Source organism: Elgaria multicarinata, chromosome 14 (assembly GCF_023053635.1).
Source record: "Elgaria multicarinata webbii isolate HBS135686 ecotype San Diego chromosome 14, rElgMul1.1.pri, whole genome shotgun sequence".
NCBI lineage: Eukaryota > Metazoa > Chordata > Lepidosauria > Squamata > Anguidae > Elgaria > Elgaria multicarinata.
Window position 1 is genome coordinate 2,556,437 of NC_086184.1, and position 12,687 is coordinate 2,569,123.

At 51.6% G+C, this 12,687-nt stretch overlaps 1 protein-coding gene across 6 annotated transcripts in view; it reads right to left on the reverse strand.

The window, feature by feature from the left end:
* Positions 1-1,860: 1,860 nt before the first annotated feature.
* ZC3H18 (zinc finger CCCH-type containing 18) overlaps positions 1,861-12,687 on the reverse strand; it is a 56,863-nt gene continuing 46,036 nt past the window's right edge. For 5 of the 6 annotated variants that reach the window (XM_063140910.1, XM_063140913.1, XM_063140916.1 and 2 more), the window contains 6 exons: positions 11,744-11,890; positions 11,163-11,323; positions 8,384-8,589; positions 6,211-6,310; positions 4,234-4,330; positions 1,861-2,768 (listed from right to left, as the gene is read on the reverse strand). In XM_063140910.1, coding sequence (XP_062996980.1) covers positions 2,564-2,768; positions 4,234-4,330; positions 6,211-6,310; positions 8,384-8,589; positions 11,163-11,323; positions 11,744-11,890 — 916 coding nt within the window. In that variant the 3' untranslated portion in view covers positions 1,861-2,563. The remainder of the gene's footprint in view (positions 2,769-4,233; positions 4,331-6,210; positions 6,311-8,383; positions 8,590-11,162; positions 11,324-11,743; positions 11,891-12,687) is intronic. The other variant, XM_063140914.1, reaches the window with a different exon arrangement.

Here is a 12,687-nt window from a genome sequence, read left to right on the forward strand (position 1 = left end):
ACATCCTGGGATTCTGACTTTCTTCTTCATCATGCCTTTTTGCTCTCCAGTTTTGTCTGACTTCTGTTAAAATGGGAAGCCATGCCTGTTTGAATAAATGCTCCACCCAAACATGAGAAGTATCATCCACGGAACATGAGAGCAGTGCTACTGGATTATACTGTGTGTATGTCCATGACCATCTAGGTCAGTATCTCATTTCCTAGTGGCCAAATATTACATACAAGAAGGCTGTTGGAATTGTTGCAGATCACAAGCTGAATCTGAGCCAACAGTGCGATATGGCTGCAAGAAAGGCAAATGCTATTTTGGGCTGCATTAATAGAAGTATAGCTTCCAAATCACGTGAGGTCCTGGTTCCTCTCTATTCGGCCCTGGTTAGGCCTCGTCCAGTTCTGGGTTCCGCAATTCGAGAAGGACTCAGACAAGCTGGAGTGTGTTCAGAGGAGGGCAACCAGGATGGTCAGGGGTCTGGAAACAAAGCCCTATGAAGAGAGACTGAAAGAACTGGGCATGTTTAGCCTGGGGAAGAGAAGATTGAGGGGAGACACGATAGCACTCTTCAAGTGCTTGAGAGGTTGTCACACAGAGGAAGGCCAGGATCTCTTCTCGATCCTCCCAGAGTCCAGGACACGGAATGGCGGGCTCAGGTTACAGGAGGCTGGATTCCAGCTGGACATTAGGAGGGGCATCCTGACAGAGCACTACGACAATGGAACCAGTTACCTAGGGAGGTGGTGGGCTCTCCCACACTAGAGGCCTTCAAGAGGCAGCTGGACAACCATTGGTTAGGGATGCTTTAGGGCGGATTCCTGCATTGAGCAGGGGGTTGGACTTGATGGCCTTCTAGGCCCCTTCCAACTCTACTATTCTATGATTCTATAAATAGATGCCCTGGGGAAGCCGACAAGAAATGCATGAGGGCCTCCCCTGCTGTTTGCCACCCTGTAATTTGCATTTATCCACTGGCATCTTGCCTCTGAAACTGGAGGTTCTGTGGAGGCGGCATGACTAACAACTGCCCACAGACCTCTCTTCCTCACACCTGACTTTTCCTATTAAAGCCATTGAGGCCACTGGCCGCCACTACATCCTGCAGCAGTGAGTTCCATACATTAGTTCTGCATTGTGCGATGAACTTCCTTTTGTCTGTTTCCAGGCTGCTCATCAGTTTCAATGACAGTTTTCATTCATATAAACTATCACATTATCTGAACAGTGAAAGAGATGTTACTTGTGTAATAAGCCCAAGTAGATTCGATTAGGATATTTAGTTTTTAAACAGTAAAGTCAGGGGGTCAGTGGCTGCCACTCTTAGTCCCAATTCCCCTTTCCCCAACTTTTGGGGGATTTCAGAATCAGCTTCATGAATCTCTCGCGACGGAGGGTAAGACAACGGGGTTGGGTGACGGGAGGCTGGGGAAAGAAGGACGCTTGAGAAGAGCTAAGATCCAGGTTTTTAGAAGAAAAATTACGTGTTTGATTTGCAGTAAGTCTTTTAAGCACACATTGGAATCTGTGTACATTCTTTCTTGCTGGTTGAGGACACCAGCTAGAATTCCGCAGTATTCAATGTCTGAATTAGTCTTCAGTGCAAAATCTGGTAGCCTCTACAGCATCTTGAAAGGCTCAGCTTTCAGCTAGAGAGAAACAGATAGGTTTTGAGTTTTCTACCCAGAGTTTTCTACCCTTTTTCTCACTGTAGAGTGGACGTTATTTTGAAGGAGGAGTACAAATACACACATTTCTAGACTAGCTTTCCCTAACGTGATGCCCTCTAGGACAACAGGTCCTAGCATCCCCAGCCAAACATTCCGTGACAGGTTTTGGGACAGAAACAGAACAGGTCGAAGAGGAGGAGCTGTTTATCAAAATACTTTTATTTTCAGCATAACCCCTCAAAAAAAAATGAGCCTCCTTATTAGACACACATCCTGACGAAACCTTTGCCTTTTCTCTGTTAAGTCAACTAAAACAATCTTTTGCTTAAAATAAAAAGACACGTGGGACTTTTGGATCAGACTTCCATCAGGGATATATCTACGCAACTGGTTTAGTTCTTGGCGGGGGGGGGGGGACGGGGACGAGGTGGGCGGAGGAGAGACGACAGACGGGAACGTTTCCGGCCAGTGACAGCGGTTTTTGGCTCTCTCTGTACACAGTATGTAGAACTGCACTGCTGAAGACACTCAACACACAGCAGGGCTAATTAAGGAAGTACAACTCATAGCTAGCAGAGAGGTGGGCAGAGCAGAGGTGAAGGCATCTGACAGGGCTGCAGTGAAGAGTCCGCTGCGTACAAGAGACATGGAAAAACATCAAGGCGGCTGACCCCGCCACGGTGCCGGCAACACGTGGGGCGGACAGGAAACCGGAGGGAGCCGTCCCGGACCCAGGCGGGTGGGTTTTCAGCTGGCAGAATTTCTCTTCTCTTTTCAATTTATTGTTTAAAAAGGATCACAGCCAAAATAAAACAGAAACTGCAAAATCCCCAGTGGCTGCTTGTAGACTATTTATAAAAACGCAGGAGCAGTCTCTCAGCCAGGCCGGGACCGAGGGCGGACTATACTTTGCCCGGGATCTTGGCCCGTTTGCGGGCGATGGCGTCTTCGACGGCCTTCAGCTGCTTCAGCAGCTCCTCCCGCCGCGACAACGTGTTGGACTTGCCCGATTTTGTGGTAGCGGCTGGGGGCGGCGGTTCAGCCGCTTTGCCTGGGATGCTTGTAACTTTGCTGGAACTCTTGGACTGGGGCGATAATGGACGCTTCCTGCAGCAGAATGGAAGGAAAAGAAAAGAAAAGAAAAGCGTGTCCTGGTGAGAAACAGTCAGGAGGGGAAGCCGGGCTGTTTATTGCTTTCGATATGAAAAGTGGCTTGTTTTCCTTATTCCTGGTTTGTTTCTCTCCTGTCCGTTCTTGCCGGAGCAATTCCATTTTCAGGCTGCTCCCACTGGGCACCTCTGTTTCAGGGCAGACAGCAATGCAAACACGCCATAAACTAGGGTGACCCTATGAAAAGGAGGACCGGGCTCCTGTATCTTTAACAGTTGTATTGAAAAGGGAATTTCAGCAGGCGTCATTTGTATATATGGAGAACCTGGTGAAATTTCCTCTTCATCACACCAGTTAAAGCTGCAGGTGCCCTGCCCTCTTTTAAATCTGGTCACTCTAGTATAGCTCCTGCAGCTTTAACTGTTGGGATGAAGAGGGAATTTCACCAGGTTCCCCATATATACAAATGACACCAGCTTAAATTCCCTTTTCTATACAACTGTTAAAGATACAGGAGCCCTGTCCTCCTTTTCATAGGGTCACCCTACATTAATAAGCCACAATTCTCAGTTCAGATGTCACAACAAGCCAGGCTTCACAAGCCAACAACAAACCCATTTGTGGTTTACAACTGGTTAACAAGCCCTGGTTTGTTTGCAGGGATGGGTTCAGAAAGAGTGGGCCTGTTCAGAGAACACACTAAGCCATGGCTAGGCTGCTAACCCTTTTGCAGGAAATAGTTAGTGGGCGTGTTTAACCCGTGGTTATGTAGCCACCGTGATTAGGAATGGTTCACATGACACGCTAAGTCATGAAGTGGTTCTCTCGCTTGCCCCATCACCTCCAGGGTTGCTCCGGGCCTTCAAACCAGCCCTGGCACAGTGCAACGTATATCCATGGGAGATCCCGCAACCTTTGTGAGTCACAGGGCAAGGGATCAGGGCCTGACTCAAAGCCAACTAGAAGTTTTTCTCCCCCCCACCCCATTCTAAAAGGTGAACGTGACTCTTCTGAGGGTTCATTACAACCAGTAAAGAGCTTTAAACTAAAATAGGCTGGTATTTATCTTTTGCCTTTGGCCTCATCCGATTTGGCCCTGGGGCTGAAAGAAGTTCTACAGGCTAGCCAGAGTTTTGACAGGAGTTCCAGCCACACCAACACATCACAGACCAACATTTGCCCCTAAGGGGGCACCAGAAGGGCAGGACTTCCCACTCTTCTGCCCCCGGGCCCCTGAGCACGACTGGCAAGGAAGGGTGAAGGGACCCGGCCCTCCCCAAAAGGAGGGAAGCCGACACGGCAGGAGCCCGTGCCCAGTCAGATCTCGCCCGGGCATGCGGCGCCTTGCCTCTCGCTGACGGAAATCAAGCGAGGCGGCCTTCAAAGCGCCTGCAGCAAGCGCGGGTCGGGGCCGGGCCGGGCCAAGCCGAGCAGCCAGCCGCGGTCGCAGAGTGGAACTCACTTGTCTGCTTGCGCCGGGGAGGGCTTCGGGTTGGGCCCCCGCTGACGCTCCTGTTTGGGCGAGGACAGCCTTGCTGCAGGTTTCCTGTCACGAGGACCTGGGAGAGAGTGGAAGGGGAAAGGAAAGGAAAGGAAAGAAAAAGTCAGCGGGTGCTATGACGGCTCTTCATTTATTGTAACAGGAGCTGCTTCAGGAGGACTCGGTGGAGCAGAGCGGTAGAAGCAATGGGAAGAACAGGCTCCTTCCGCTGGCTGGGAGTCCGACGCATCTGTAAGGTCTCAGGTTGGGGAAGGCTGCAAGAGACTAAACAATAGGATGCGTCTCGCACAGATTGTAGCCTGGAATTTTAAATATCCAAGCAAGTAGTAGAAATTTCACTGGAAGGCCAAGAGATGTTCTGTTCTCCAAAGATATACAGCACGGATGGAGGAAGAGGGCCGATTTCACACTAATGCAAAGACGTCATGATTATAACAGCAACTATTATTAAGAGAGCACTTTAAACGTCTGAAACACCTCCTATATATTTGTAGTAACCCCTGCAACAACCCTGTAAGGTAGGTCAGCGTTATTATCCCCACACTGCTGGTGGAGGGCCGGAACCGAAAGAGAGCAAACAGCGGCTCAGCACAGGAGTTCACAGCAGGGGCGAGGCGTGCGCTGGGGATTTTCCAACTTGCCGCTCGCTTCACGGCACCAACTCCGATTTGCACAATGCGTTTTTCAGGCGGAGAGATCAGCGTGAGGAATGTGGCACAGTTATCGATGTGCGAAGGAAAGCCAGCGGCAGGCGGTGAAGCAACTCCAGAGTACTGTGGAGCGTGGCTTCGGCTGCGAGAGCAACAGCAAACGCCAAAAGAATCCGGGTTAACGTCCAGGAACAGCCTAGTCAGCTTTGGTGAGCCTGTCAACCAGCAGGCATTGAACTCCGGTGTGTCAGTCCTGATGGGCTTGCGACAGAGCCAGGGGAAAGCCTGGGATGCCGGCGCCGGGCTTTCGCCATGCAAGACTCAGGGCTTAACGACCGAACATGTAATTAAAGTTGGCACAAGGACAGGGATGCACTGGGGCATGTTGCAACTGAGATGGCAGGGGATCTATCTATCTATCTATCTATCTATCTATCTATCTATCTATCTATCTATCTGATTTTACTGGTTTATTATGTTTTTATCTGATTATTTACGTCTTGGACTGTGTAAACCTCCTTGGTGGGTCTTAGAAAGACGATATGAAACACAATAAATAAATACATACGCTGCACTAAAAGGGAAGATGAATTCTGAGCCCCAAGGCAAAGTGTGCCTAAACACTGCCATGTTTGCTAGCCATGGTGCGAGCTCATACATGTTCAAGATGGTCTGGGTAGTCAAACGGACTAGCAGCTTTTAATTTGAAGCACTCTTCAAATACTTGAACGGTTGCCACATAGAGCAGGTCCAGGAACTCTTCTCGATCCTCCGTGGGACACGGAATAACGGGCTCAAGTTAAAGGAAGCCAGATTCTGGCTGGACATCAGGAAACACTTCCTGTTAGAGCAGTACAACAATGGAACCAGTGACCTAGGGAGGTTGTGGGCTCTCCCACACTAGAGGCCTTCAAGAGGCAGCTGGACAAGCATCTGTTAGGGTGGATTCCTGCATTGATTGAGCAGGGGGTTGGACTCGATGGCCTTGTAGGCCCCTTCCAACTCGACTATTCTATGATTCTAATTTTTTACTGTAAAGCGGCACTCAGGATGTGAAGCTCCATACCAGATTTCATGGCAGTGAGTTGAGCACGCTTGTGCATGCACAGAGGAGCAGCTATTAACGACAAGGCTTACATGCAGGCCTCTGACACAGTCAGCTGTGTCTGTCCAGCCGGGCGCCGCTGCAATTTGGAAGGTTCAGGAGGCAGGGAGGGCAGTTTAAACGTGTGCAACTTCAGAGGCCTCTATTGCACCAGAGGAGCTGCTCAGAGCCCCACTTCCTCACCTCTGTCTGGAGACAGGTTGATCCGCTTCGCCGGAGGAGAAGCTGGCCGGTCTTTGTCGGAGGGCTCGTACCTCTTCCTGCTGCCTCCTTTGTCGGCGGCCTAAAAATAGAGCAGAGGCGATCAATGGGAAGCCCGGCTCACGCACAGGGGAAGCAGAGCCTTGCAACAGGGCATTCGCACCACCTGCCTGCCTGTTTTATTTTTGTTTTTGAAACCTCGCTGCCGCTTCTAGCCGCAGGCTCTGTCACGCTTGCAGGAGAAGGTCAGAGACCACGGCTGCAGGCAGGTCCAGAAAGGTCCCGAGGAGGAAGGCCTTACTAGCACGCGACAGGTCAGATGAGTGCCTGCCTTGGGCGATTAGCCCATCGAGCTGAAGTCCCAGGTTACGTTGGCCTAATCTCTTCTATTTTAAAACGGTCCTTTCGGCCAGAGAAAGTCCACCTGGACTGGAGGGAAGGCAGACTTCCTTCTTAGAGGTGAAAGGGACGCTCAACTGGCACAAACACTTGAGAGGGAAAGGAAGCAAGCAAGGAAGAAGCCTTTGCTCTGATTCTCACGTTTCGCATCTGCAGCATTCTCACACTGATCTAGGCATGCGCTCTGCTCTCTTATAAAACATGGACGCTGCTTCCTAGCGTCATGTGCAGGAGCAGTGTGACTGAGAGAGAGAGAGAGAGAGAGGGAGCCCCGAGAAGGGCTGTGCACTGGGGTAGACTGGTGCGCTGGGGCGGAACTGTGACTGCAGCCCCCCCCCCCCAAGTGGGGAAGGTGCCGTGCATGCCTTGTGCACAGAAACGACCAGATACGTTGGGACTGCAGCTCCCAGCATGCCCCAGTTGGCTGGTTGGGGCATGCTGGGAGCTGGGGCATGCTGGGAGCCTTCCACAACCTGACACCCTCCAGATGCGTTGGGACTGCAGCTCTCAGCATGCCCCAGACGGCTGGCTGGGGCATGCTGGGAGCTGGGGCATGCTGGGAGCCTTCCACAACCTGACACCCTCCAGATGCGTTAGGACTGCAGCTCCCAGCATGCCCCAGACGGCTGGCTGGGGCACGCTGGGAGCTGTAGTCCCAACGCATCTGGAGGGTGTCAGGTTGTGGAAGGCTGGCCTAGGCATTATTAGAGCAACTTCCCACCGTCCCCATCACACATCCCCTATTATAATTACAGGTATTTTGCTCCTAAGAAGGGAATAGGCAGGTCTGTGTCTACGGGCTGGGAGTCCTCCTTTGCTCTCTCTCGACAGACAGCTGCCCCTATGGATATAGAAAGATCACCTCTCCTTGAGGCTGCCTTCCAGCACCAGCCCCTTGAGCCCAGTATTACCTACTCTATCTGGCAGAAGCTCTTTACGGTCCAGGGGGGCCGCATTCCAGCAGTGGGTGGGGCCGAATGCAAAAGGGGGCGGGGACAGCGTTCTCGGTGGATTTTAGCTTACAGCGCTTCCTGACAGTAACAAAACCTGGAGAGGCAGGTCAGCTTTTTAGAATTGTGTGTGTGAGAGAGAAGCACACGAAAGCAGGGAATCCACCCAACGCTTGGCGTTTGGGTTGGTTACAGGAGAAGGGGGCACGGCGTCTGGGGTACCTTGGAGGGCTGGGGTGGGACCCTAGGTAGGCCAGATCTGGCCCCCAGGTTGGGGGATTGCACGTCCCTGCTCTACACAATGACAAAATTGTGCCCTTGCTAGGTCAGATCCATCCACCTCTCACCAAAGGCGCCCTGCCCTTGCGGGAGGATCATTCTTCCTGAAACCTCCGGAAGGCGACCGGGCAGACTCAAAACATCCCACGAGGGATCTTATTGGGCGCACGGATCTATCGCTCAACACGCCATCCTCGGTTGCGACAACTCCTGATGTCTCACCGGAAAGCGGGGAGCCGCCCCCCACCCCCCACCCCCGATCACATGCGAGGAGGAGGGAAAGGTTAAACCCTAGAACTGCTGTTCTTTAAATAGATACTCTTGTTTTTATACTGTTGTTTTTATGTTTCTGACGGTTTTTAAATTTTGTATACTTTTTAATGTTTACTGTTTTAACTTTAGCGAACCGCCCAGAGAGCTTCGGCTGTGGGGCGGTATATAAATGTAATTAAATAAGTAAATAAAATATAAATGAATGTTTTATGGAGGGACCCCCTTCGGCCGTCTCCCGCTCCCCGAAAGCTCACCTTGTTTAACAGCGTTAGTTTGATTTCTTTATGGGCACTGAAGCCCGGTGGTTGTGGCTGGGGGGGTTGTTGAGGTGGGGGCGGCTGCTGCTGCTGCTGGGATTTACTCCCTTGCACCGGCTTGGAGATCTTGGCGGGCTGCGCGGGCGCGTCCCGTTTCCGCTTCTCCTCCTTGATGCTGCCGCCTTCTTTTTTCGGCTTCCCGGCTGAAAAGACGAACGTGGCACCGTGAAGAAAAGACTCAGAGGGACCCCTCCGGGGGCTGCCGACCTGCTCCCAGCGTCCCAAAAGGCTGCACCTCGGAGGGCCGAAGTCCTCTCCTCCCTACGCGCCATCTTAAGGCTGAGACCAAGGCAGACTTTATGGCACCGGTGGGGAACGTGTGGTCCTCCAGATGTTGATGGACTGTAACTCCCATCATCCCTCAACGTCGGCTATGCTGACCAGGGCTAATGGGAGTTGCAGTCCAACAACATCTGGAAGGTGACGTGTCTCCCCCCCACTGCTGTACGGCTTCAACGTCACGCCAGCTCCCCCCACTCTTGGCTTAATATCTAGCCTGATGAACCATTTTGGAGAACTCAAAAGTCTTGCTCGCTATTTTGTGACATTTTTTGTTTGGCCGTACTGAAGGTATTGCCTGACTGTGGAGTTTGGATTTTTCCTTTTCTTATGGACTAACACAGCTTCCTTTGCTTTGCTTTGACCACATCACGCCAGTCCTTTTCCAGCTTCATTGGCTGCCTGTCCAGGTCCGGCCCGATTCAAAGTGCTGCTATTAACATTCAAAGCCCTAAACGGCTTGTGTTTCATTTTTGAACTTAACCTGCATTTTTGAGTGTGGCTGTTATTCTTTATTCTTATGCTTACTTTCAGTACCCCCCCCCCCCCATTTTAGTTGCCTCAAACAGAGGTGGGGCACGGATCAATTAAATACATAAATAAAGAGAGAGTTGCTTTTCAAAACAATTAAAGCAGTTGAAGCTGGTGGCTCTGATGTTAGCGGGGTGGTGAATCCCCTCGGAGTTTCAGTCAGAACCTGTCAGATCTCTATAGGAACTAGCCAAGATGCAGAAGCACCTTTGATAGGTCTTTTAGTGTTCTGACTTGTTCCGTCCCACCTCCCACGACACAGGCTCTGAGCACCAAGCCTGGCCGCGGCTACTCCCTGCTCAAGCCAAGCACCACCGCCTGATACGCCTGAGGCCAAGGGATAAAAACCACCTTCCTCCAAACTATGTGGAGAAAGGGGTTCAATGGAGAAGGATGTCAATCTATAAAATAAAACACTGTGAGTTATATGTGCTGAGGTGAATTCTTGTCAGAGTGGGTGCTAAATGTGTAATCCTCAGATGATAAATGCCAAACAGACACGTGGGATTTTTGTGGTAGTTAAAAACAAAATAATTAAAATTTATTTTCAAAAGTTCACAAGCTTTGTTTCAAATAAAACATTTAAAACCCTTTTTGAAACCTTTCATCCAATCCTTTCACTCATTCACATACACGCTTTCCTTTTTCTCACACAATCACTCTTGACCTTTCTTTATTATCAGTATTGTTTAATATACATCAACTATGTGCACACCACACTCCAAGGACACCACTCTCTACCCTGAACTTCCAATTTCCCAGAACTTAAGTACTCTAAACACAGAGAGCACTACAGACTCTAAGGCCATAGCTAGACCTAAGGTTTATCCCAGGATCATCCCAGGTTCGCCCCTGCCTGAGCACTGGATGCCCTGTGTGGCACTTAGGCCTCAGCTAGACCTAAGGTTTATCCCTGGATCGTCCAGGGGTCAAACCTGTTCATCTAGGTCAGCCTTCCTCAACCTGGGGCGCTCCAGATGTGTTGGACTACAACTCCCAGAATGCCCCAGCCAGCTCGGCTGGCTGGGGCATTCTGGGAGGTGCAGTCCAACACATCTGGAGCGCCCCAGGTTGAGGAAGGCTGATCTAGGTGACACACAGGGGATCCAGTGCTCAGGCAGGGGTGAACCCTGGATGATCCCAGGATAAACCTTTGGTCTAGCTGTGGCCTAAGAGTACTTAACAAGTCCCCCACAATCCCCTCAGTCCTTCCCTTATATATCACTCTTCCCCATCCCAAGACATTCTAACTCCGCCCACTCAGGCCAACAGTCTAAACTCACCACAGACTTACAAACTGCAGACATACATTTGGGAACTGACTTGTGGGGTGTAACGTCCCCCCGCCCCCGGGAACAACCCATAATAGGATAGTGTGTCTGTGGGATACGTCTCCTACCACTCCCAGTGTGTTCTTCCCCTGAAATAAGCCATGTTGAGAAACACAGTCTGCAGTCAGGGTTACTTTATCTAAGGTGGGTTAATGTGTTCTCTGTCGCAACAGCGCGGCTTACGGAGGTCGCCCTGCTACAGAGCTGCTTGGCAAGAGCAGCCAAAAACGCTGATGTTGCTCTGCTCCTCTCAAGCAATCTCTATTTCCACCACAAAGGAAGCTGGGATACCTGGCTGGCTGGGCAGGAGGAGGAGGGGCGAGGGATGTGTGTGAAATAAACTACTCTGTGTAGCTTGTTTGCCTAGCCATCTGACGGGAGCAACTGTTGGTTGTTTGCATCACCACCTACCCAGAGCAGCGTTCCACCCACCGTGGGGTATCGTGACGTGTGAACCCAGCCAGAGCGTGCCCCGGAAGGCAACAGAGATTGGGCGCACGTAGCAGAGCTGCGTAAAGACACTCGAAGCAAGCCAAGCCAGCGACGGTCAAGAGGTGAGTGCAGGGTAGCCCTACCTCTCTCCTTCTTCTGCTGAGCTGGAGTCGGTGACCGGGAGCTGGCCGAAGAAACCGGGCTGGCCAGATCAGCGTACATGTCTTCCGAGTCAGCGCTGTGCACTGAGCTACTACTGGAGGAGGCACTAGAGACAGACGAGACGCTACTTACACTCAGGGACCTGATGGGAGGGGTGGGGGTGGGGGGTGAGAAAGAGAGGAGGACAGAGAGTGTTCAATCCAACAGGACCGGTCGAGAGAAACACCTCAGTGGGCACCAGTAATCTTTTTTGCTTGTATCAGGCTTCCCCCAGCCTGGTACCCTCCGGAGTGAGACCGTCTCCTCAAGATTCTGGCTGGAGCTTGTCAAGGGACAGGATGCGGACCCAGATGGACCACTGCTCTGACCCATCTTGGCAATCCTGAGGTCTTTCAAGATAAAACCTGAACTTTAAACCTCTCCCTGCTTACTGAAAGGGTTACTAGGTTCTGCAGGATGCTGCCAGCAAGCAAATCCTGTGTCGAAGAGAACGGTCCCGGTCAGGAGAAGCAGCTTGCTTTCTAGCCTTCCAAACCCGAAGAGGCAGAAGGAAATCTCGCACCTGGATTTTCTGGACCCAGACGGCGATGGGGAAATGGAGGCAGAGGTGGATCGAGAATGCGACCGGGAGAGCGATCGGGACATGGATCTCGAACGGGAGCTGGACCCGCTGTAGCTGCTGCCACTCACGCTGCAACTGATGGTCCTCCTGCAACGAAGACCCATGTTCAGAAGCCCCTTTTGGAAGGTGCTCCGTGCATCGTTCCAGGGAAATGTTAACGCTCTCCAGATGTACGGACATTTGGAGGACTTACCGCCCCAGGAATGCAGGAGGCTCATGGGCTCCTACTCATCATAGGTGCTAATTCAGACATTCCTCCCATTCTAACAAGCAGCATTGCATTAATATGCCATTCCACGAAATCAGTAAAGTGGCTCCCCGGGGTGTGGGCGTGCTTCACGAAGACATGGCAGGCGGGGAGAGGACCAGAGTGGGTTCCTACCGGCGGTGGTGGGGAAATGAATCTCCATCAGACTTCCGCGACCTGGTGCCCTTCAGATGAGCTGGCTGGGGGATTCTGGGAATCACAGTCCAACACATCTGGAAAGGCACTGGGTCAGGGAAGGCTGACACAGCTGTTAACTGGAAAACCCTCAAGTGTTGGTTGTGGGGGCATCTATTCTGCAAATCCCCCTCAAAACCCCGACTCTAGCAAGGAGCACCATGCACACATTGGCCTCTGCCAGCAGGGAACATTCCCGACAGCAGCGACAGTTATGCTCAGACCCAGGGCCTCCTTTGGAGTGATGTGTCCTGAGCATAATGTTCCTTCCCCAACAGCCCCCCCTGTGAGCGCTAAGGCAGGCGGAGGAGGGTCCCCTAGGGAGGAGGGATCCCCACCCCCACTCCCTGCAAGTTTCCTCCCCGCAAGTTTCCAGAGGATTTGCAACCGAAAGAGCAGAATGCCTCTTTTGGTGTGGGAATAGCAGCCATGACAACAGCAA